This window comes from Dryobates pubescens, chromosome 6, assembly GCF_014839835.1.
Source record: "Dryobates pubescens isolate bDryPub1 chromosome 6, bDryPub1.pri, whole genome shotgun sequence".
NCBI lineage: Eukaryota > Metazoa > Chordata > Aves > Piciformes > Picidae > Dryobates > Dryobates pubescens.
In genome coordinates, this window is record NC_071617.1 from 12,786,273 (window position 1) to 12,809,813 (window position 23,541).

At 37.0% G+C, this 23,541-nt stretch overlaps 1 protein-coding gene across 1 annotated transcript in view; it reads right to left on the bottom strand.

The window, feature by feature from the left end:
* HBS1L (HBS1 like translational GTPase) overlaps positions 1-23,541 on the bottom strand; it is a 64,453-nt gene that overhangs the window by 38,065 nt on the left and 2,847 nt on the right. Inside the window, exons 2-5 of the mRNA XM_054162614.1 lie at positions 22,900-22,965; positions 21,411-21,548; positions 19,750-19,944; positions 18,933-19,107 (exon numbers count right to left, since the gene is read on the bottom strand). Coding sequence (XP_054018589.1) covers positions 18,933-19,107; positions 19,750-19,944; positions 21,411-21,548; positions 22,900-22,965 — 574 coding nt within the window. The remainder of the gene's footprint in view (positions 1-18,932; positions 19,108-19,749; positions 19,945-21,410; positions 21,549-22,899; positions 22,966-23,541) is intronic.

The window sequence follows — 23,541 nt, forward strand, 5'->3', positions numbered from 1 at the left end:
TGCAATTTGTCCTGTTGTGCAACAGCAGTGACACGTTAAGATCAACTACAGCACTGCTCGGAGAAGCCTGTTTCTGACAAGATAACCAGAATACCTAAAATTCCTGAATTCAGCTTCAAAAACAAGATAGGAAAAATGTTAACACATTAGGCATGGCCCCAGTCTGTGCTTTTTCAGATAGTGATTCCATTTAAATATATTCACATCTAGATACAAAACAACTACTAGCAGTGTATCAGCAGTGGCAGAAGAATGCACCTCTGAGGGAATGAAGTGCTAATTACCTGTGACCAGATTGCAGTTTCCTTATCTTAAAGCTTGGAGTTATTTACATGTTTTTGGAATTTTTTCACTTGGTTTATATCATAGTATCATAGTATCAGTCAGGGTTGGAAGGGACCACAAGGATTATCTAGTTCCAATGGTATGAGCATTTACAGAAGGATGCAATTAAGTGAAAAAAAAAAATACTACTTCGATTCTGAATGGAGCTGGGCAGCCTAGATGCTACTGACAACACACAGGATTAATCTACAGAAGCAGGTTCTCCTAGCTCTAAGCCAGCACTGCCTTGGAAAAGCAGACATGTTACACCATGCCTTTTGATCTAGAAGATATGGCTTGCAGCCTTCACCACTCTGCTACAGACTTTCTGTATAACCATGAGCAAATGACTTCAAAAAAAAACAACTACAACAACACAGCACACTGGTTTTGTGCACCATCTCATGAGCTTGTTTCAATGTTTCATGGCTCACCAATTAAAATAAAAATGAATTGCATACACTACTGGCAGTGCAGCTGGGGTGCACTAGTAACAATAAAAGCACAAAAAATACATTGTCTGAAAAATAAAGTCAGTAACAGAGGCTTCTATCAAGATTGTACTTCCCCTTCTATATGCCTTAAGGCCCTGCAACTGCGAAAATAACCCAAGCATGGATTAAATAAGCCAACCAGATGCAGAGATGCCAGCCTAAGTACAATTTCATGCTCAGAAGCATGTATCACCTGTTTGCCCACCTGTATGTGTGTTTCTATTAACATCTAATACATGTCATTGTAGTCAGCTATTTCAAATTTTTGACAACAACATATCCCAGCTGACAAATTCAAACTGTTTATTTAGGGCAAAAACCTCATGAGCTTCTCCCACTTTTCTATGATCCTAGAAACAGCAGCCCTTCCAGCAGCACCTCTGACAGCAAAGAAACACCACCTAGCTCCAACAGCAGCATCACATGAAAAAAATTCAAAATAAAAATATTACTTTAATATTTGGGTTATACAAGCTCAAAACAGCCCATTTTTTGGAAATTGCATGGTATGATAGAATAGAATAGACCAGGTTGGAAGAGACCTTCAAGATCATTGTGTCCAACCTATCATCCAACACCACCTAATCAACTAAACCATGCAGCCAAGCACCCCATCAAGTCTCCTCCTGAACACCTCCAATGATGGTGACTCCACCACCTCCCCAGGCAGCCCATTCCAATGGGCAATCACTCTCTCTGTGTAGAACTTCCTCCTAACCTCCAGCCTAAACCTCCCCTGGCGCAACTTGAGACTGTGTCCTCTTGTTCTGGTGCTGGTTGCCTGGGAGAAGAGACCAACCTCTGCCTGTCTACAACCTCCCTTAAGATAGTTGTAAAGAGCAATAAGGTCTCCCCTGAGTCATCTCCTCTCCAGGCTGTCAACCCCAGCGCCCTCAGCCTCTCCTCACAGGGCTTGTGTTCCAAGCCCCTCACCAACTTTGTTGCCCTTCTCTGGACTCATTCCAGCAAGTCAACCTCCTTCCTAAACTGAGGGACCCAGAACTGGACACAGCACTCGAGGTGCAGCCTAACCAGTGCAGTGTACAGGGGCAGAATGACCTCCCTGCTCCTGCTGGCCACACTGTTCCTGATGCAGGTCCTGATACTGCTAAGAGCCACAATATACAGGCAGATACCACTGAACTTCCATATCATTTATGAAAAAAATTCAACAAGGCCATCACAATAGAAAAGGCAACTTGCTAAGTAACCTCCCAGTGCTAAGACACCAGCATTCTAATGCTGTATCTGCAAACAATTCTCCCAATAAGAACATTGAACTTTTTCTTTGTAAACGAAAGGTTATTTCTTAATAGAAACCACAGTCAGGGACTTTCCAGGTAACTTTGTCTTGTTGCTATAACCATTACCTTCTCAGCAAAGTTTCAGGTGGTGAACATGACTTTTTTTTTTTTCTTTTAACATGAAACTGGGAATAGCCATTTTCACTAAAAAATGTCTACCTGATTATAAGAATTATTTGTCTGTTTTCAAGGTTTAATACAGCTGAAGGTAGGATACAGCAGGCTACTGAGTGATAATCAGGAATATCTGCAACAAGGGCTAGTTCTCTGTGACTCACAACACACCCGCAGCACAACTTGCCAGCCCGAGACTGAAGTTCCACAACAGTTTGCTTCACTACACACAGATGCAACAACTTGATGTACAGTAGGTACAGTCAGATGGGCTGGCAGCCTCATTTGTTACAGTCAGCTGGCAGTTCTTATTCCTCAGGCTTTACTTCAAATAGTTGCAACTTTAAGCAACTTGAACTTTTTAGTCCAAAATATAATTTGAAGTGAGGTACCTGCCTGAAGCAGACTTATTTCCCACCCCCCCTTTCCAGACAATGAGAACAGGGAAATTGGAAGAGAAAAATATAGGACACAATGGTTTATTTTCAAAAATGGCACCTGAAAAAAGTTATTATTTCAGTAATTATTCTAGTGATCTAACCACCTAACCTGGGGAAAAACTGTATGTAAGGAAAGGGAGAAAGTAAGAGGCCATGTACTCAGTGACAAGTTACATGCAAAGCTAAACAAGAACCAAGAAAGCAGAAGAGAATGAGGATTGAAAATGAACACAAAATATGGGTACACAAAAGTGAACATGGAAAATAATCATGGTCAATGGCTGGAAAATAGGTAGGAAACTGGGAATGGCAAGATAAGGCATTTGGAATAATGAAGTGGAACAAAATGAAACTGTAATGAAAAGATTGGAATGACATGAGGAACTGTGGTGTTTAGGGCACAAGCAGGAATTAATGAAAAAAACTGAGCACAACTAAATAAATTACAGGATGAGAAGGGCATAGAAACTGACCTTAGATCAGGTTGATGCAGATGGGGTGGAATGTGTTATAACAAGGCAATAACTCATTTTATTTCCTGCCTGGAACTTAGCCAAAACTGCTGGAGTCTTTTGATTCCTCTTGCCATCAACACTTTTTCCCCCAACTAAAGCCAAATGATACAGAATACAGCACTCGGCTACTGCTGTGTTCTCTTCATCTTATTACCTGAAACAAATGCCTTCCCATGGACTTTTTTGGCCACCAGGGCTTACTCAAATGGCATGTACTCAAACAGTCAAAACACCACACAATTAATGTTACCTATTAAAACTAATTGGTCTCTGAAACCTTCTATTGCCATCATTCCACTGAATGGTGTTCACCGAATTTAAAATATCTGATATCCCACAGTAACTTAATGACTCAGAATGGTTGTTGGTTGGTGTTTGGTTTTTTTTAACTATATGAACTTTTTACTGATCTGTTACTGATCTCTGTGAGCATTTGGTGTTCTACCAAATTAAACTTTTGTGTCTCAACATCTGGATGCTTAATATGACATTCCAATCAGCAGCTCTCTCTAAGCAGTTCTGCTTAAGCAATGCACATCCATGGAGGAAGGTGTAGTTCAACTCCATATGTAGAGCCTCAAATGAGTATGTAAAACTGAAAGTACAGTGTGTACACTCTATTACATTTACACTGAACTTCCAAAAATACAGACAGCAACTTCAGGTTTAATTCATAACTAATAGTATAGTGCCAGAGGATGGTGCTATTTGCCCAGGTAATTCAGGAACAGCAGCACATCTTTTATATGTTGACATGATCTGCGTAGGGAAGCATGTTCCTGTTGATTGCATTGCAGGAGTGCAAGGCATTTTACAAAAGCAAGTTTTTGTGACTCACCACTTCTATTTATGCACCAAAAGCGGTGCATTTCAGTATGAAACAGAAGTTTAAGAAGAACAGTAAACAGGAAAAGCATACCAGCAAGCTGATAGTATATTAAAAAGCACAATCTTACACCTGCTCAACTTTTCCACAACCATTCTGCGAGCTCTCTCCAAAAATATGAGGTAGCATTTAAAGTTGCAGAGGGAAAAAAGATAAGGAAAAAAAAACCCAAGCTGTATTTACTAGTCCTGCACAATTAAGTATGTTAAAGCTGCCAAGTATTTTCAGCATTTTTAAGTTCCAGAAAATTGTGGTTTGCCAACTTTCAGCATAGTGAGAACTTCAAGGTAAGATCAGCTAAAGCTTTAGACTCTCTTAATTCTCAACCCTCCCACTGTACCAGTGACATCACAATCATACTAGCTCATGACTGGGCCACAGAGCTGACCTGTCTGTGGGAAAATTAATTTTTTTAAGTCAAATTCACAAGATTTTACTTCTTCATGCATTCACAATTTTATTTCTCTGCAAGTTAGCTCTGCATAATAAAAACTGCATTTACTTGATGCCTCTCTGTGATGACAGTGCAAACTGCAGCATCACACCATAGGGCACATTTCAGAGTTGAAGATTCGTAGCCTCAGAGGACCAACAGAATAACCTAACTATGGATCAAGAATTTATCAGCCATTGGAAAAAAGAAGTTTAGAGACTTCTGTGAGAGAAGATTTAAAAAAAATAAATATCAAAACTGTTCATCAGATTTCAGTACAGTTCAAAAGAAAAAAATAAAAACAAGGATCCAGCAGTACAGCAATTATTGAAAACACGATGTATACACACACCTACTCACCCCTCACTGTACATTGAAACACAAATGAAACAAAATCCAGGAACTGAGTATGACAGACTCACTCACTGGCTGACACTGACTTCTGCATTTTTCCTTGCATGGCTATGGTAATTTAAAAGACAACAGATAAACAAACTCTATTTACATATCCTACAAAAATCAACCAAATACTCCAATTTTGAAAGCTTTACTTATAATGAAATGAAATGACAGTAGTAACCAACAAAAATGGTACATGATATGGAAATATCCACTGTACAGTAAATGTTTAGACTCTTGAAAGTTCTGGGCTTGTTGCTTCGTTTTTTTTTCCTGCACTTCAGCAGGCTAAAATTTTCCAATAGAAATTTATTTCACTATAATCTGGGCATGAGTCTCAGCTGAAAAACAACCATCTTTGGAGCAGAATGTTCAACATTTGCTCATATACAGAGCTCAAGGATAACATTCAACAAGTTTTGCCTGCTTTACAGAAATAATCATGTTCTATGCTGGGCCTCCAAATCAAGGATGTAAGTAAGCAACACCTTTTACTGTGCATGGGAAAAAAAGCTTTCAACAAAATAAGAATAAGCTGTGAAATAGAACTAGTATGTTAACATGTGATAGATACTCTCACTTTTTAAGGCAGTCTAGCACAATAGTGTCTGCCTGTGTGTCCCCAAATCAATGGGAATTGAGCAAGCACCTGTAGCTGTACCCATGGATGCCTTTACTGAAGTAGCTAAGCATTGTAAATACATTTTTAAAAGGAAAAAAACCAAGATGTCTAGTAATACAAGATGCCTAATAATGTTGCAGTTGACCATTAAAATCAGTGTCTCCTCATCATCATCCACATTCTTACTCTTCTCCTTAGTGCTATTTTTCACTTATGGTGAAACATCTGAAGCAAAACAATGGAAAAAGAGGCTTAAAGTCCAATCATGTTCTTATCCACCATCCTTTGGTACTATGACCAAAACAATGGGCCACAGGAAGATGTGTTATTCCCTATGCCACTGCTCTCTACTGGAAGAGACCTTGACTGCTCCTGATTATTCTAGAGAACTAGCATTCTATTCTGTTTCACTACTGGATCTCAAAGCTCAGGTTTCCTGATATAGCCAGCTATGTCACCACTGGCAGCTCATACTGGTACACCTCCCAGATACTCCTGTGCTGTAAAGGACTTATTTGTGTACATGCCTCCTAAATTCAAGCAACTACTGCCATCTGGAAAGGAAAAGTACAATCCCAGTTTTGTCTTCAGTGCTACACAGATGAAAGTTCAATAGAACCCCCATAAACCTACACAACAGCAATTGTCATAAAAACCCCAATACCAAATAAACAATAACTAAATACACTCATTGGGGAGGATGGCCACTTTCACAAAGCATGGCTGGAGATACAAGCTGCTAGGTAAGTGAGTTTGAAATTACTAAGCCATACTTTATTGCCCACATAACATCACGAAGTTCAATAAGGACAAGTGCAGGGTCCTGCATCTGGGGAGGAATAACAATAGGCACCAGCACAGGTTAGGGGCTGCCCTGCTGGAAAGCAGTTCCACAGAGAAAGACCTTGGAGTCCTAGTGGGCAGCAAACTCTCCATGAGGCCAAGAGAGCCAGTGGTGTCCTGGGGTGCATCAAGAAAAGTGTGTCCAGCAGGTCTAAGAAGGTTTGTCTTCCCCTCTACTCTGCCCTAGTGAGACCACACCTGGTTCAGTTTTGGGCTCCCCAGTTCAAGAGAGACCTGCTAAAGAGAGTCCAATAGAGAGCTATAAAGATGATCACGGGACTTGAGCACCTCCCCTATGAACAGAGACTGAGAAACCTGAGGCTGTTTAGTCTTGAAAAAGGAAGACTAAGTGGCGATCTCTTCAATGTATATAAATATCTGAGGGATGGGTGTCAAGTTGAGGGGGCCAAGCTCTTTTCAGGGGTGCACAGTAATAAGACAAGGAACAACAGGTTCAAACTTGAACACAGAAGATTTCGCCTCAACATCAGGAGAAACTTCTTTACAGTGAGGGTGACAAAGAACTGGAACAGGCTGCCCAGAGAGGTTGTGGATCCTTCTCTGGATACTTTGAAAACCCACCTGGATGGATTCCTGTGTGGACTACCCTAAGGTGATCCTGCTTCAGAAAGGGGGTTGTACTCAATCTCTGGAGGTCCTTTCCAACCTCTAATGTGCTGTGATAACTTTCCTCAAGTTTGTTTCTGACAAATTTTACCTTTGTCTTCTCTGCAGTATCAACAGGCTTCAACATCTACTTTTGCTGCTTCCTTTAATTCTAATGGAATGCATCTTCCTTATTTCCTAAATAAACACAATTAGTTTGCCACTCTACTGTCTTGCCCTGGTCATATAAAGACTAAATTTGAGAAAGGGCAAAAAGGCCATTGCTTAACGGCCATTAAAAAATACAAAGAAAATGGAGAGGAAAATAAAAAAGCTTTAGCATTCTCCATTCTTTAAATGTGTAGGTGTCAACACATTTGCAAAGAATCTTTGAAACCTTGGCATGAAACTGCCAAAGTTCTCTGAAACTATCTCGCAAAACAAACTCAGGCTGTGTCAGTGCAGCAGGCTGACTTAGCTTATCTTCAGTCCAGAACTTCCACAGCATTAAAAACAATGCACTAGCAGAAAAAAAAGGGGGGGGTGGTGGGGGGGTGGTGTGTCAAATAAGTTCATACACCTATTACTGCATTTTTGCAGTCAAATCTTAAGTTATTTGGAAAGTTTAAAGCAATATTTATTGAAGGCAATTTTCCTGGACCATCACGGTACATTAGACTGTTTGTACTGACACTGAATCACAAGAGATCCTACATCAGAAAGGCATCATTCCATAGCAAATACTACGTGGATGCTACCAGTAACATCAGACAGTATTAGGGATTTAGTGAATCCAATATTATTTAGACAATTAAGCTGACAGTAGGGCTTCCAGAAGCTAACTAATGTAACATCCTAGTATTAAGCGCTAATTGTATTTATCAGGGAAACTGTTGCAAGAAGTGCAGATACTGGCCAAGCTGAAGTAAACAAGGTAAAAGTAACTTAGCAATACACATTTGCAAAGCTCAAAATACATACTACAAACAGAAAAATAAACCTGTTTGGCTTTAAAATGTAGGAAAGTTTTATAATAGTTGTCCCATTCTTAAGTCTAAGAAATGTATTCATTTACACAGTCAAGATTTCCCTTTTTAACAGCAGCATGGTTTAGCTTATCTGCATTACTTACCTACACTTGCCTTATTTGTATGTACTACTACTATGAAAAATCTCTTTATTCCCATTTTCCTATTTACTCCTCTGGTGCCAGCCAGATACACCTGAATTCCAGAGTTATCAAAGATGCACTTGTTTATCTAGACAAAAGGGAGACTAGACAGTGCCATAATCTGAATAAGACCTGTCTTTGGAAAATAACCTCTGCAGAGATGTGATGTGAAACACAAACTGGAGGCTCTATTCTTCATTGCAGAAATAATTCAGAGAAAGAAACTGATTTATAAAAAGTTGCATGTCTGAGTTTGGAAGAAAGACTGAATATAGTAAAATGTAACTTTTAGTTTTAAATAAGGTTTGCAAGATTTATCAGATGTAGATGTATGTCAGTCTGAAGCAGTGCACGTCATTCTATGGACTCAAATTCATTGCTAAATGTTTTCCTCTTCCTTGGGGCAGTGAAAGAGTAGTTTTCATTTACAGCAGTACCTGCAAGCACAGAGATAGCATCCACAACCAAACAGCAATTTTTACATATGTTATCAGAAAAATGGTGTTAAAAGCATATAATTCAAATCTCATTTTTGCCTTGAAAGATGTTTACGTAAAATCTCAATGGTACTTTTCCTCCTTTTTTTCAGCTTAAGCCTAATACCAGGCATCTAAGTAGTTACACTACCTGGCCTAGTTGACAAGCAAAGTTAGTCTTTTCCTGTTTACGGGTCAGCAACAGGGAAGAGGAAAACATTAAAAATAGGAAAATGTGATTCTAAAACCGCAGAAAGTAGTAACAAGGACTCAAACAGGGAGTACCCAAAACAAATTCAACTCATATTTTGGAATTGATTAAATATAAGATTTCCATTCAGGCTGAGTTTTCACATGCAATAAAAACACACAAAAATAACTGAAGTAACAGTAAGTCAAAGCTTTTCCATGTCACTGCCAGTTCAGCATCACAGCTTCTGCAGGCTGGTATTTTCCGTATTGAAGTTACCTAGCTTTCCAAGTTCTGGGCATTTTAATCATGAATTTCTACCAGACAGCAGACTCATGAGTTTCAAGTTTAGCAGCCATTTCCAGGGTCACAAGTGAAACAGAAGAGGAAACAACATTTTAAAATTTGTAACTGCCTACTCTAAAGGCTGAAATGCTACCCTTTTTTAAGGGTACAGAAGCTGAGATGATGAAAAGCAGGTATTATTTTGCCACCTGAGAACAAACCAGTTCAGGTGGAAATGGAGTCACAAAAGCAGTGAGTGGGTGGTGTTTGTGTTGGCATGTATGTGGCATAACACACTAAACTATGCCAGTAGTCTATATATAAACCCAGTATGTTTTATAACAATATTGAATCACCTAGAATTAAAAAGAAAAAGAAAAGAAAGAGTAATGGAAGTAATGATACTGTAGAAAGACACTGAGAAGACAGTATGAAGTAGGTATTGATAACACGAATTTTACAAGGAAGGAACAGTATTTGTAATAAAAAACAGCTAGCATAAACAGGCATAACATAATTTTGTTTTAAGCTTCCACTTTTACACCTTCCTGGCTTTTACTCTTTTTACTTAGTTTTTGAATTTCCACCTGTGTTTCCTATTAGAATTCAATCTGCTTTTAATCAGGAACTTTAAACTGTTGGTTTCACTACCACAATTTGGGATTTGATATGCCTATACTTATCATGTTTAGATGTTTTACTAGTTTCTCAAGCTTAAATACATTGGTTTACAACTGTGAAATGCTACTCTCGGCCTTGTCTGCAGCCTTGCTTTGAGTACTCAAGTGCAAACTTAGGTAGGACTTACAATGTTTAAACTAATATACAACAGCACTACAGAAGCAATCTTTAAAACTTGACAGGATTTAAAAAAATTATTACTCCAACCATACTTTCCTTGCAATCCAGCAATCGCATCTGAAAACTCAGTAATTTCTTTACCTTCTAAAGACAAAAGAGAAAACCAACTATTGGTTGATCTTTACCGTAACCTGAAGGGACTGAGATAGAAGGTCACTGTAAGAACAAGTGGAGCTACTGTTTCCCCAGGATCTCTGGTCCTTCTGCAATCCCAAAGTTCCAAAAAGGACACAATCATTTTTAGTTTTGTCTAAGTTCTCTTAGCTTCCAAGCAAAATACCCAACTTTCACATATGATGCATTGAATTACGAAAAGGACTGACCCTGTATTGGTTCACACTTTGTCCAAAAGTAAACCCAGCTAGTGCTAAAGGGCCATAAAAGAAAGCTCAGAAAAAGCCTGGAGTGTCACTTTTTCCAGTGTAGGTGTACAGCATGTATGAGGAGAATCTCAAAAACGTATCTCAAAGGATTTAAAAACCTTTTCATTGCTGGTGACACATTTTTCCCTGAAATAAGCCACTTCCTTTCTAAAACCCCCACAGTACCTCAGTGTCAAGACTCAGTAACATCTGTTTATGTATTTTTCTTATACAAAACGCAGAAATCTTAAATTCTCATTACTTTCCATGATTTAAGATATAACTATATTATCAGTCATGCCAGATTTCAAACATTTCCATCCAGTAAAGAATATGTTCTCTTTGTCACAGTCTCAGAACTTGCCAAATCTAAGTATTAAGTACAATGGACTCTCATCACTATAGCAGGCATTTGAGAACTGTCATGTTACCAAAGTTAGCACAACCAGCTGAAATTGGAGATAAAAATTTCTTCTGAGCTATCCAGGCATGTAAATAATGGATTTCCAAATGTGTTAAGTAGTATTAGAGCCTAACATGATAAGTGGAAGTAAAACACGAGGGACTCTGAGCTAATGAAAATATATTGTACATCACCATTAAACTTCAGAATGTTTGCTCCTCCAGCATTTCTTTGGAATTCTCCCTATAAATAAAATCCAAATGTACCAGTTTGACTGTTTTTTTCAACTAAGACTAACTTCACTTTCTATTAACCACAAAGCAGAAGTGATAGAAGTTACCTGTTAAAGCACAATAACATGCTTCCTACTGCAAAGCATCAGAATGCAACTAGTATGAATTGTCCACCTGCAGCATAAAATGCCAGGAGACAAATAAGCATTTGTCTGTGGACAAAGAAATGCCTACCATTCTGAACTAAAAATAAACCCTGCTGCATTCAACTAAGTAAAAAGGAAAAACCTAATTACATTAAGTCATACTGTGTTGATGTTTGTGGGATTTTTGTTTATTTATCACTGATGTAAAGCAAAAATGAAGGAAGGTATTTTTAAAGGAGAGGTAAAACTAGAATTCTGTTCTGAGCTGAACATCAACAAAATGCAAAATACCTACCTACCTGTGGCTTGTATTTTTGAAACGACCTACACTGTCTTAACAGTTACATAAAAAACTAAATACATGTAACATTAATAAAAATCATAAATCAAAAATAAGTATCTGCTTCTCTATTAATAGCTCCAAGCAATGTAGTATAGCCCAGTATTTAGAAAAACAGGCTTCAGCTCGAGACCTGCACTCTATTCCTGGATTATCTGGCATACCATGAGTAAGGCTTTTCCACTTCCTGTGTCTTACTTTCCATTTTGACTCTTTGCTGTGAAGCTTGTGTCTTACTGAATATTTATTCATATAGCCCTGTAAGGATCCTGTACTCAGCATTATGCCTGAAAAATTACCATAAAATAGCCAGTGACCCCACAGAGGTAGCTCAACTACAGGAACAACTTCATTTGAAACAAACATACAAACAAACAACAACTAGATTGCTTGTTACCCACACAACAATCGAACTAAGCATGCTCAGCTCACAGTGGATTGGATTTCCTGCAAGGACTGCACATTTACAGACATCTGACCTCCTTCTTGCTCATCCATCACTAAAATAAAAAATCTTAGTGTCGTAAAGTGGTTATCAATTCCATCAACGGTGTCTGATAAGGAATAGAATCTAGCTTGTTCACCACTATCTGTATTTGTTCTGAAATAAATAAAAATGTAGCTTAGCCAAAAAAAAAAAAACCCAAACACAAATGAAACAAGTATGCACAGAATGCAGATCCTTTTGACTAAAAGGATAATACTGTTACATAAATATTTTCTAGAAACCTGATTAAGAAAGGTTTCTCAGAGAGCCCTAAATGTTCAGCCAACTTTCAGGCAGAAATCCTTGCTTTTCTTGACTATGGTGAAAGCAAACTTATTACAATAATGCATTCTGAAGTGCAATCTCTGAACGTCACTAACTGCTGAGATGGAAGTGAAGGACATCAGAGAAATGCTATGTATGTCAAGAATATATCACAAGCTAAAAAATAAATGTATATTAAAATTTCATCCTTTGATTTCATGGACACAAAAAGTAGCCAATTAAAACAATGTCCATCTTCATCATCTATTACCTCATTACACTGACATCATGATGATTAACTCTTCTCAAAAATCTCCACATTCTCATAAAAAGAGTAAAAGTTTCCACTACCTCTGCAATTCTTAACAAATTATCTATGAATTCTCTTTGAAAATGTATCATTTTAATGTCTGCAGCCTACAAGCATCTTAAAGGTTCTAAGTCATTTTCTGGTCATTTTATCACCAGATAGCTGTAAAGGCAGCAGTGGACTATTTTCTAAAGGTATCCTACAAACACTAAGCATTCAAATTAATTACTTGACCAACAAGCCACTGATGTACCTCAGAAGTCACTGACAATTGTTTTTAATGGGTCATTTTTAAGTATGCAATGTAACCCACCCTCAAACCAGATTAAAGCACACTTCCATGACAACACACACCAGGAACCAATGAACTATTTTCATATGAATTATTTATCTCAACAATCACCTAAAATCACAAACTGCAATTAGCTCTTACTTTTGGTAAAAATGTGTTCAACAAACTGCTTGCACAAAGGAGCTACTGGCTGTATAGCATGTCAATACTACAAAGACTCCTTCCCATTGAGCTGCATTAAAATAGCAATTTAGGAAGAACAAAGGAACTTGCATCAATAAATAAATCAATCAATAACCATTGGCTTTGAGTTTTGTTTCATCACATTGTTTTCTAGTGCAGGCTACACACATCAGTTGTACAAAGAGTCCTTTAAGGTAAAAACCCTGAGCATACACACAAATATAGGTAACTTGGACTAAAAACGTTTCCTCATCATCTGAAAACCAAAAAACGTTACCCGTAAAAATGCAACTCAATTTCCAAAGTAACAAAAAAGCAGAGAAGCAACCTCTTTCAGCACTTTAGGAAGCTTATCATTACTGCATGAATTACAATGTGATGAAGTTTTTGCTTCTTCTCCCAACCACAATTCATAATCAGCACTTAATACAAAAACATTTTAACAACTTTGAAAAGCTGAGCACTTTAGATTTGAGACAGACACAAGTGATTGTGTGTTATAACCCTAAACTACTGCCCTTATTTGAAGGTAAACTATTGCTCTTGTACAATGGCACTGTAATAAACTATAAACATTTCACAAAGACAATCCACATCCTATCTTCACACAAATCTTCTATGTAGCTATTTACTTCTGCAGTACTAGTAAGTGCCCTTTAACTCTCCACTTACATGTAGACTTGCAGAAATTGTTCATTACTGAAAAATGTGTATGAACTACATGATTGGAGGGAACAGGGAAATAGGGCAAAACAGAAAACCACAAACTAACTCTCTGCCTTTATTAGTCTCCTAGAAATAAGATTTTCAAACATTATTGCGCAACAGTTCCAGAAATTCATGTAGTTCACTGCCTCGGAAGCTTAAGATCCTGAGATCTGCCTGAACAATTCAATGAATACAGCTATTTCTGAATAAAAAGTTAAAACCAGGAATGTGAAGTTTAAATCCCATGAGTTGTTCCCAGAGAGGGGAAAGAAGCAAATTCAACTGCATTAGCTCTAATTTCTGCTGTTACAAAGATCTTGAGAACTTTAGACAGTTGGGTTTTTTCTTAAAAAAAAGACATCTACAAACTCATTTCTACCCAAAAGAAAACTGGAAGCTCAAGACACATTAGTAAATGCCAGGTTTTGCCTTACTTTCTCCAAAGGGATCCTTTCCATGGAAAGTAGGATGCCCATGCAAACCAAGACAAGAACTGGAGTTTGTTTCCACAATAGGTACAATCATTATAGAACACTCAATCAAGACTCTCTTTCTATCAGGCAAGTTAACAAGAAATTGTAATTAAGTCAGTACTTTAAGAAGATGCATTTTATTTAGGTACATAAAACAACGTCCAGGAATCAATTCTGTATTAAAAGTATTCAGCAGCCACTGAAAAATTACGTACAAAATAAATTCAATACACAAAATACCTTAGTACAGTCTGCATACCACAAGTAGTATGTCTATGTAGTTTAATATTAATCTTTTTTTATGCCCAAATGCAAACAGACAGAAGTACTTTGCAACATTAGTATTTGAATTCCAAAACAACACAACCCATATTAGACAAAGATACACACTAGCTGCAAAATGGAGGGGGGAAAAGTTATATACATAGATCAACAAAATAAGCTTACTGTGTTAAGCATAAACAGATTAAGTTAACATTCATTAGGCAGAAACACTTAAGTGCAAAGGCCAAACACAGACCTGTTGCTGTATCCTATACTGTAATATCATGCAGTATTCTAAGACAATTAAACTTGTCACCCAGTTCTCAGTAAAGAGATTAAGCAATACTTAATGAAATTAAGATACCTGTCTCATTTAAAAAGCAAATATAGTAATGCATTACCTCTTGTTTATAAAATTAAAACTGTAAAATTTTCCAAGAACAGAAATAAACAGTCTTTGATGAACATTAATTAGAATTCAGGTTTATCCACCACTTAGGCACCTCCTACAGTGCTCAGCTGTGTTAATTCAAAGCTCATGCCATTGCAAATTGGAAAGATCCCTCCCATCCTTTTTATTGCTTCTGCATGACCACTAACAGCACTGAGGCAAATGTAAATTAAAAAGTATTTACATATGAAAATTCAGCTACCTAACAAGATCCAAAGTTGTTTACTAAGGTATCAATCCCACAGTAAGACCCATGATAAATGTAAAATGCTGGTGGCCTTTGGCTTTAGATCATGGTTGGACTTGACGATCTTAGAGGTCTTTTCCAACCGTAGTGATTCTGTGATTTGTTCAAACTTTAAACTGCATAAACCTGTAGCAAAACTGAGCTCCAAGTACTACACATTTCCACCTACTACTTGTATTACTTTCCAATGGAAACCATGTGACATACACTTCAGTGCACATTCAGTTCAGGCTCTAAAAAATTACTAACAATGCTAAGAAGCTGTATACGAAGAAGAGCGGGAGAATGAGAAGACAGACCAAACCCAAAGAGCAGTCCGACAATAAGGGAAATGATTGAAAGGAAAACCCAAAACTATTCAAAAGATTTAGAGGAAAACCAAAAACTATTCAATGTGGGGAAAAAAAAAATTAAGAAGGAAGTTGGTATTCAAAAACTCTATCTCAAGAGCATTTGGAACATAAGAAAACAAAACAATCTAAAAAATACACCAAGCATGACAGTGTCAAACTTTGCATTAGGATTTCTCTACTAGACAAGTACATACAATTGTGGAAAAATTGAACTTTAATTATTAGCTCTCCAAATAGGATATTTTGCCTCAGTGGGAAAATCAGCCTTAAGCTTTGAAGCAGAGAGAAAGCAATATTTGGACTAACTACAGAGAAAATCATAGCTGAAAATATTTGTGTTGTTCAAAAAGCAGAATTTCCTAGTAAGGCTAACTAAGAGAACATCCAGTACACATCAGTATCAGTCAGACTTCTATAGGAAGTCTTCTAAGGAAATAAACCAATCATGCTCCTCTTCATGTACTCATCAGATCATAGTATATACACTGGATTGTATTATTCACACTTCAATGCTTTACAGCACTCAAAATAGGTAAGCATACAGAGGGCTAGAGATGAACATGTCAGCTAGAATATAAACATTGCATCACTGTCATTATATAGAATTTTTATTAGTAAGGGTAGAAAATAACATTAATTTCATTCAAGAGGATAGATGTCTCATTGCTCATAGTCCTACATGACAACAGCATCAACTCCACAAAGAAGCAAAATATACAGAACATAAAATTTGTACCTGAGAGCACTGGAACATGTTTGGTTTTATTTAGAAACAAAACTGTACTGTAATCTGAAGTCAGAAATAAACTATTTGCCTTCTTTCTGATGTAACATGCTTAACAAAAAATAGATGAAAACTAGACAAAAATTCCTATTTGCTGTTCCATACTACCTTCAACGCTTAGCAAGAACAAGTGTATGGCGGTATATGATCAAATGTACTTTTCTAGCTGCAGCAGTACCCTTATTGCACTTATTGCTGTTCAAGATCTGTAATACTGACGCTGGAAATATATTAAAAGTAATAATGTATACTAAAATGAAAAGTTGAAACATACATTACTAATTTGACTAGCAGAGGCAGCAGGATCTGGTAATTACCAGCTAAAAATAGGAAGTCCAGAATGTCCTGATTCTGATCTTCCATCTAAAGTAACAGCAGTGAGTGCAAGGAGTGGAAGAGAATGTATTTCCATTACTAAAGAAAGCTTTCTTCAAAACAGCCAAGAGGCACAAACAGCACTTATGCTTTGCCTGATGTTTTTGGGCTGTTTTTGTGTGGTTTTTTTTCCATTGAGCAAAGACTCTCATGCTAAAGTTGAAAGAATTGTTTTTCCAATTCATTCTTAGAAAACTTGAGACTAAATCACAGAACTCTAACGAAATTTCTCATTAACCACCTGCAACATGCTTATACCTACAAAGTAGCTGGTCTAAAATTCCCAGTATCGCATTTTGACAGCTGATTGGAAGGAGGGGGGCACATAATTTTAATTGCTTGCCCCCCAACATCCCATCAGATTTGGTCCTATCAAAAAGTATTCATGTCCTACCATAACTAAAACAGTCAAAACCTGAGGTTAGTGAGGCTTTCGAAAAGGTATTTCTGTTGCAATTCAGTATAAAGATAGAAGACAATAATAACATTGACCCAAAATATAAATTACAAGGCTGGCAGTTTAATAACATAGCTTATCAGAAAATCTAACTTTAAGAACATTCAATAAAACAGTCGTGATATAAACTGAGGTTCTCATTCCCCAAACTGGATACCATGTAGCAAACTAAATTGCTTTACAGAGTAATAATTCAGGACTCTTCCCAAGGAGCTGCATCTTCAACACCTAAAACGATGTTTCAAGAAGTCTAATGGTGTTTACAGAATTCTGCACATGCAATACCCATACATTAAAGACTTTACAAAAGTTAAAAACGATAAGCGGCCAGTGAAAATTATGCAAAACTTCAGAAATTCAGTGCAACAGATTAAAAGTCCACGTACAAACTTGGTTCCAAACGGTGAGAACTGCAATATGTTAATTAAAAAAATAAAAGTATTCAATTTGGAATTATAAACAGGTCCTGTAGAATCATTTTTTTCAATAGACCAAGGTAGAAAATAGAATAGTTATTTATTTTCACTACTCTCGCGTAAAAGTTTTTTTTTTGTTAGCTTTCACAATATCGTCAGGAGATGCAGATTTGAAGTCAAACGGTGTTATGGCAATCATGGGACTAGATTCCTTGGGGTTTACATCTTGTACTTGTCTACTGTACAGGAAAGCTTTATGCACACCGATTGTGCGCCGCTTATAACCCTTTGGAGGGTAACAGAGACACAAGGTTAAAGCAAAAGCTGAAGGTCTTGCACGCAGCGCCTTCATCCATGAAAGGGACAAATCCTGCCTCCTTGGAGTAAGCCCTCTTTTTGCTTTTTTATTTGTTTTGGCAAAACCAGAACTTTTGCCTTGTCTTTCTTTTAAAAGTCTACTTTCAGAGCTTAAGATATTTGACTGTCCTACTGCATTCTGCTCTGCAGATACATTGGCATTTTTCACAAGGGCACTTAAATCAATGCTGCTTCTTTCAGAGGGCCTTAATTCAGTTGCACTGTGCATGGGGAAGTCCATATCTTGTTGGGTTTTATCTATTTCAATAGTTTCTGCTATTAAATCCAAGAGTGATATATTCTTAACCTCTTTTGGTGGAGGAATGTTAGAGAGGGCTAAGGAAGACAAAGATCCTGTTAGCTCTGTCATCCCACCTGAATTTTGGGGTTGACTTACTATTTGTGATAGTGGTACAGTTCCCAATTTCATATCACCGAGACTTGATGTTGATTGGGTATAAAGATCAGCCAAAGAAGAACAGAGGTTAGCAGGGCTTTCCTGACGCTCCTGAAGTAAGTCAGCCAGTGATGTACTTCCAGACTTTAAGACTGGCAAAGCAGCCATGTCCAAAGAGGGACTTTCTTGGGTTTTATTGTGCACAAGTGAAGACAAATTTTCAAGAAGTTCATTCTTTCTGTTTACGGTGTGACTGACTCCATCATCAAGAGCCAATTTCCCTAAAGCACCTGATAGGCATGGAGGACTGCAAGCATCTGCATTACTAATACAATCAGAAGTATATGAGGAAACAGGAGAAATACCACCTTCAGGACCCCAAGAATTGCAAACCACATTCTGCATCAGCAAGGATTTCAAGTCCTGTGTTTCCTTGCATTCCAACTTCTTAGAGGAAGAATTTCCAGATAGATTACTTCCTATGCTGAAGTAAGCACCTTCACTACCAGGAGGCGAGCTTACTGCATTACCACTTTCTAGTAGTTGATTCTCCACCTGTTTATTCACAGGTTCACAAAACACTCCTTCACACAAAGCATCACTGAAAGATGATGACAGAACGAGTGAAGAGGACTCCAATCCTTTCCCTTCAGGTGAAGGTATATTGGATTTTTCAGCATTAAGGAGCATTTTGTCATTTGTAATTGAAGAGCAACAAACTGAACCACTTTTGGCTGTCAAATTTTCAAACTCAGGTTTGTTGGTACTGTCAGCAACATTTTCTGCTGCACATGAGAAATTGTCTGCATCAGTACACATTTCTGGACAACAAAGTAAGTCTCCTTACCTTACAATAGCCAATAATTTTCAGATGGAAGTGCGGTCACGACGAAATATCCATTATTTTTAAAGTTGACAGCAGCAACAAAAAAAATCAAGAAAAAACATGAAAAGGCATTGAATTACTAAGTGCTATTCAAAGATATGCAAAGTTTTATAATTAAACTGCAGGTATCTACTGAAATACCTAGAAATCTTAAGATTCAGCAATGAATGCCAGTAAAAATTACAAAAACTACAACAAAGTAAGATGCCACCAAAATAAGAGGAGGTATTGAGGATGGGAATTGCCAATTCACCAAACAAATAATGGAAGCACATAAAACTTAAAAGATGTTGTCCAACTTTTAGAGCATGTATTCATTCAGTTAATCCACATATCAGAAATTAAGAAATTTACTGAGCTGTAGGTGGTTGCACCTTGAATTTAAGCTGACACAAACGTTTTGATTTCTAGATCAAGAAAAGGTACTGTTTCCTTTAAATGTTTTTAGAACAGAGACACAAAAGAATAAGTTGGTCTTTTCTAATATTCTAATAAATTACTAATGCAGTACCAAGCATCTTCACAGCTTGTAAAGTCAAAATTAAACTGCATGTGGAAATGAATCATCTTCAGTGTAAACAATTAAATAGAAGTATACCTTTTGCCGTCTTTCCTACAATCACAGCATCCTCATTCTTGGTCTTGACATTTTGCTTACTGCCTTCTGAAAGCACAATATCCAAAGCCTTCTGTACATCAAAACTACTATCCAGTACTGCTTGCACCATTGTTTGCTCTGGTATAGATTCTGCCAAAACTTCTCTCATTTGATCAAGGCATGAATTAAGACGAGCTAAAAGAGACACATTATTGTTATAAGCTGCACAAAAAATGTCTTAAGTGGCCTAACCACTAGCACCATACATCTCATTAACAACAGGAGAAAAACATCACAGTGAAAAAAAAATCCTTCAGAAATTAATTTCAATCTTGCTTATTGCCGTAATAAATTTTGCCCCCAAGCCCTGCAGAATCCAATGTTGCCAGAAGGAACATATCACAGGCTACTCTTTATTAAGTCTACAAAGTCTCAATATCTAAAAACTTTGATATTGTAAAATTATCTTCATTGTGCAGAAGAAATTCAAATATTCACCTTGAAATTATCTGAAGTAATTTAAAATATCAACTTGGAATCCCACTGAACAGCAAGCTTTTAAGTGTTTACAGACGCTATAATTAACATTCAGAGTAAAACAGCATTTTCAGGGCCCTCTGTCCTTAGCATCTGAAAACCCTGGGTCAAGTTTGAACCTATGCATAATCTTTACCTTTACTAAAACCATTACACGTTTTTAGCTGAGAAAATCAATTTCCTTTGAAGCATATTTCCGCAACTAGTAAAGGTCTTGACTAAGTAAGTTTCTTAATTCATGAGCTGCTGTGTGAGGTACTGAGAATTCCAACTTCCTGTAGGTTACTTAAATCAGCACCCTTGGCCTGTAATCCAAAGAGCAAGTCAACATTCCCCAGAGATTTGCTCCATAAAACAAGTACCAGTAGAGCCCCACCACAAAGGTGCTGGTTTGCCATTCTACAATCCAACACTCCACAAGAGCCATCTTTCCAAACTCTCTGCAGACAGATTGACAGCAATCAGTAATTTTATATTAATGAGCAACACTCCACACTGTACCAAATGTAACAGGATTGCTGTTTTCACAGTGCAAGTAGATATTTCTAGGTTTCATTTCCATCTTATTTTTGGTCCAGAATATGACTTTTTTCTTGTTCCAATATCAATTCCTAATTGATTTGAGACTGTCAAGAGCTTTCTGAAAAACCAGGGTACTATACAGTCTAGCTCATCTGTATTCATTACTGGCTGATTCTTTCAAATTGCCTTCTACAGCATTATTTCCTCATGTAAAACCATGCATATTACACCCCAGTTTATCATATTCATCTATATGTCTATGCATTAGCATAGCTTCTACCAATTTACTTGACTTGGAATCTGGATTGTTTGTATTCTGTCTCTTGCTTCTGAATTTTCTGCAACTTGTTTTAAATATCAAATTTCATTCATGCATTTTATTGTCTAGTCATCCACCAACACACTTTACTTGGAGCTTATAATAATTTTAAAAACAACTCTATTTCCAAAACATTAAGTCAACTATTAATACTTGGGAAAGAGATTGGTGAATCTTTCTCACAAAACATGTGATTAAGGCATCAGGCAGCAAATTTAAAACACAAAAGCAAGTATTTTTTCCCTAAATACTCAGCTCAGAACTATTTCTTCTCTGTAATTACCTCTATCAACTTCAGTCAACTGATGACCAGATGTAAAACAATCAGCAGTATCATCTGCACCTTCATAGCCATATTCTTCTTCTAATGGCTCAGCAAATGCTGTTGGCTTGTCTCGTCTGGAGTAGATAAACTGAGCTGCTGCATTAGGTAAAAAATAAAGTATTAAAAAAAGGCAAATCTTTTTTTTTTCCTCCTTTAGAGACAAAACATATCTAAAGGGAAAAAGGGACACTGACCTGTTGCAATGCTGGGGTTGGGGGAGTATGTAAGGGAGAATGGGATACTACTGTAAAATGACACCTACTTGAAGACCATACAGAGCAGTTTATGCTAGAAAATAAGCAAGTCATCATCACAGTAAAACCACAAGCTGGGCAATATCCTTGTATTTATGTAATGCAGTATTTCTGCAAAGTTCAGTACTCAAACAAAATAATATCTTCCAGGCTTGAAAAAACTGTTTTCTACACCAAATCACCATCTATAAAGTAATGTTTTCAGAACTTTAGTCCTTTTATAGTATGGCATTTTCAAGCTACTGGTAACAATTTAATGGAGTTGAAGACATTCTTCTCTTCTTGGAATTTCATTAGAAATATAGCCCATAAGTTAAAGTGTACATTCACACAAGTGTGCATTAAACAAGTGCATAATTCTACTGATTTAGCAACACATTAAGGCATATACAAATAAAACCTTTGGCTGAACACAAGCTCCAGTCATTACATACTCTCAGAAATGTAAAAATTATAAGGTAAGCAAATGTTCTTGTTATGCAATATTCTATCCAGCTCTGAAATACACACTGAAAGCATATGTATATCCAGTTCAGTAGTTATAGCCTCAGCAACTGGTTTCCCAAATGCATATCATTTCATATTTAATCACCATAACTGAAGCAACTATTAAAAGATTGCTATTGAATCTAGATCAGATTGTAAATGATGCTTACATAAGAATTAAGAAAATTACTGCACACAAGAATTAATTATGCAGTTTAGCAGTTTATACTGGATTGAAAAAGTAAAAATGCTGCACATTTTCATCACAGAATACAGTTACCTTAATTTTTGGAAAAGGTCTTAAAAATTCCAGCAGTTAAGCTAAGAAACTGAATGCCAAACAACCTGAATTTAAAACAGGGAATGTGACTATAAATAATAAAGATACACACTTAGATTTACTTATCTAAAATCAACAGGATGACAGAAGAACAGGTTTGTAAAGACCTAATTAACTCAAGTACCTGCGGCCAGAGGTCACAGACTGTATCACACTTGCAGTATATTTAGATCCAGACTAATTAGCTGTAGTACCACAGCTTCATATCAACATCAGCCATATTATTTTCACTGCTTATTCAGCCCTGGAAACACTGCCACCAAATCTGGGGAGACCATGGACTGATAATCTTGCCAGAGATTAGACTGGAGAACACAACTTAATGGGTATACAGTCAGGCTGCTTATATATAATCATTTGAACTAACCTGTTGATGGAGAAATGCAATAATCATCTTCTACTGATTGGCCATACATATCATCATCTTCAAAATCTATGAAGCAGAAACAGTATTGTTAGTCTGCACAATTTCCAAATATTTGATATTATCATTTCAAGGGTAGTTCTTACACAAGGTTTAAGAAACTAGGTTTCTCTATTATTCCAGAAGTGAAGGTAAATACTATTTATCTAGGCAAGAAATGGCAAGTTACAATAATGGACTTTTAACATTTAATTCTCTATTCATTAGGAAAGAGAAAAGTTTTCCAGACCTACTACGCTTCACACCACCTCTTTCAGCACCTCTTTTGGAAGACTGTCCTCATAGTCCAAACCCAACTTTCTACGGTTCCACAAGTATTTAACTATGGCAGTCCCCTTGATATTTCTGCTTGACCTCTGAACAATCCTAACCACAGACAGTTCAATTACCATCTCTACTCTAAACAACTCAGGATCGTAATTTCTGTTCCCTACCTGTCTACTTCTCAGCTTTTTACTCTGGCCTACCCTCATGACCACGTAGTTTTCAACTCAAGTGCCACAAGGCAAAAATCACAAGTTGCAAATTCCCTTTCCCCATACAAAATTGTTCAATCCAAAAATCATGAATCTCAAACAGTTACTT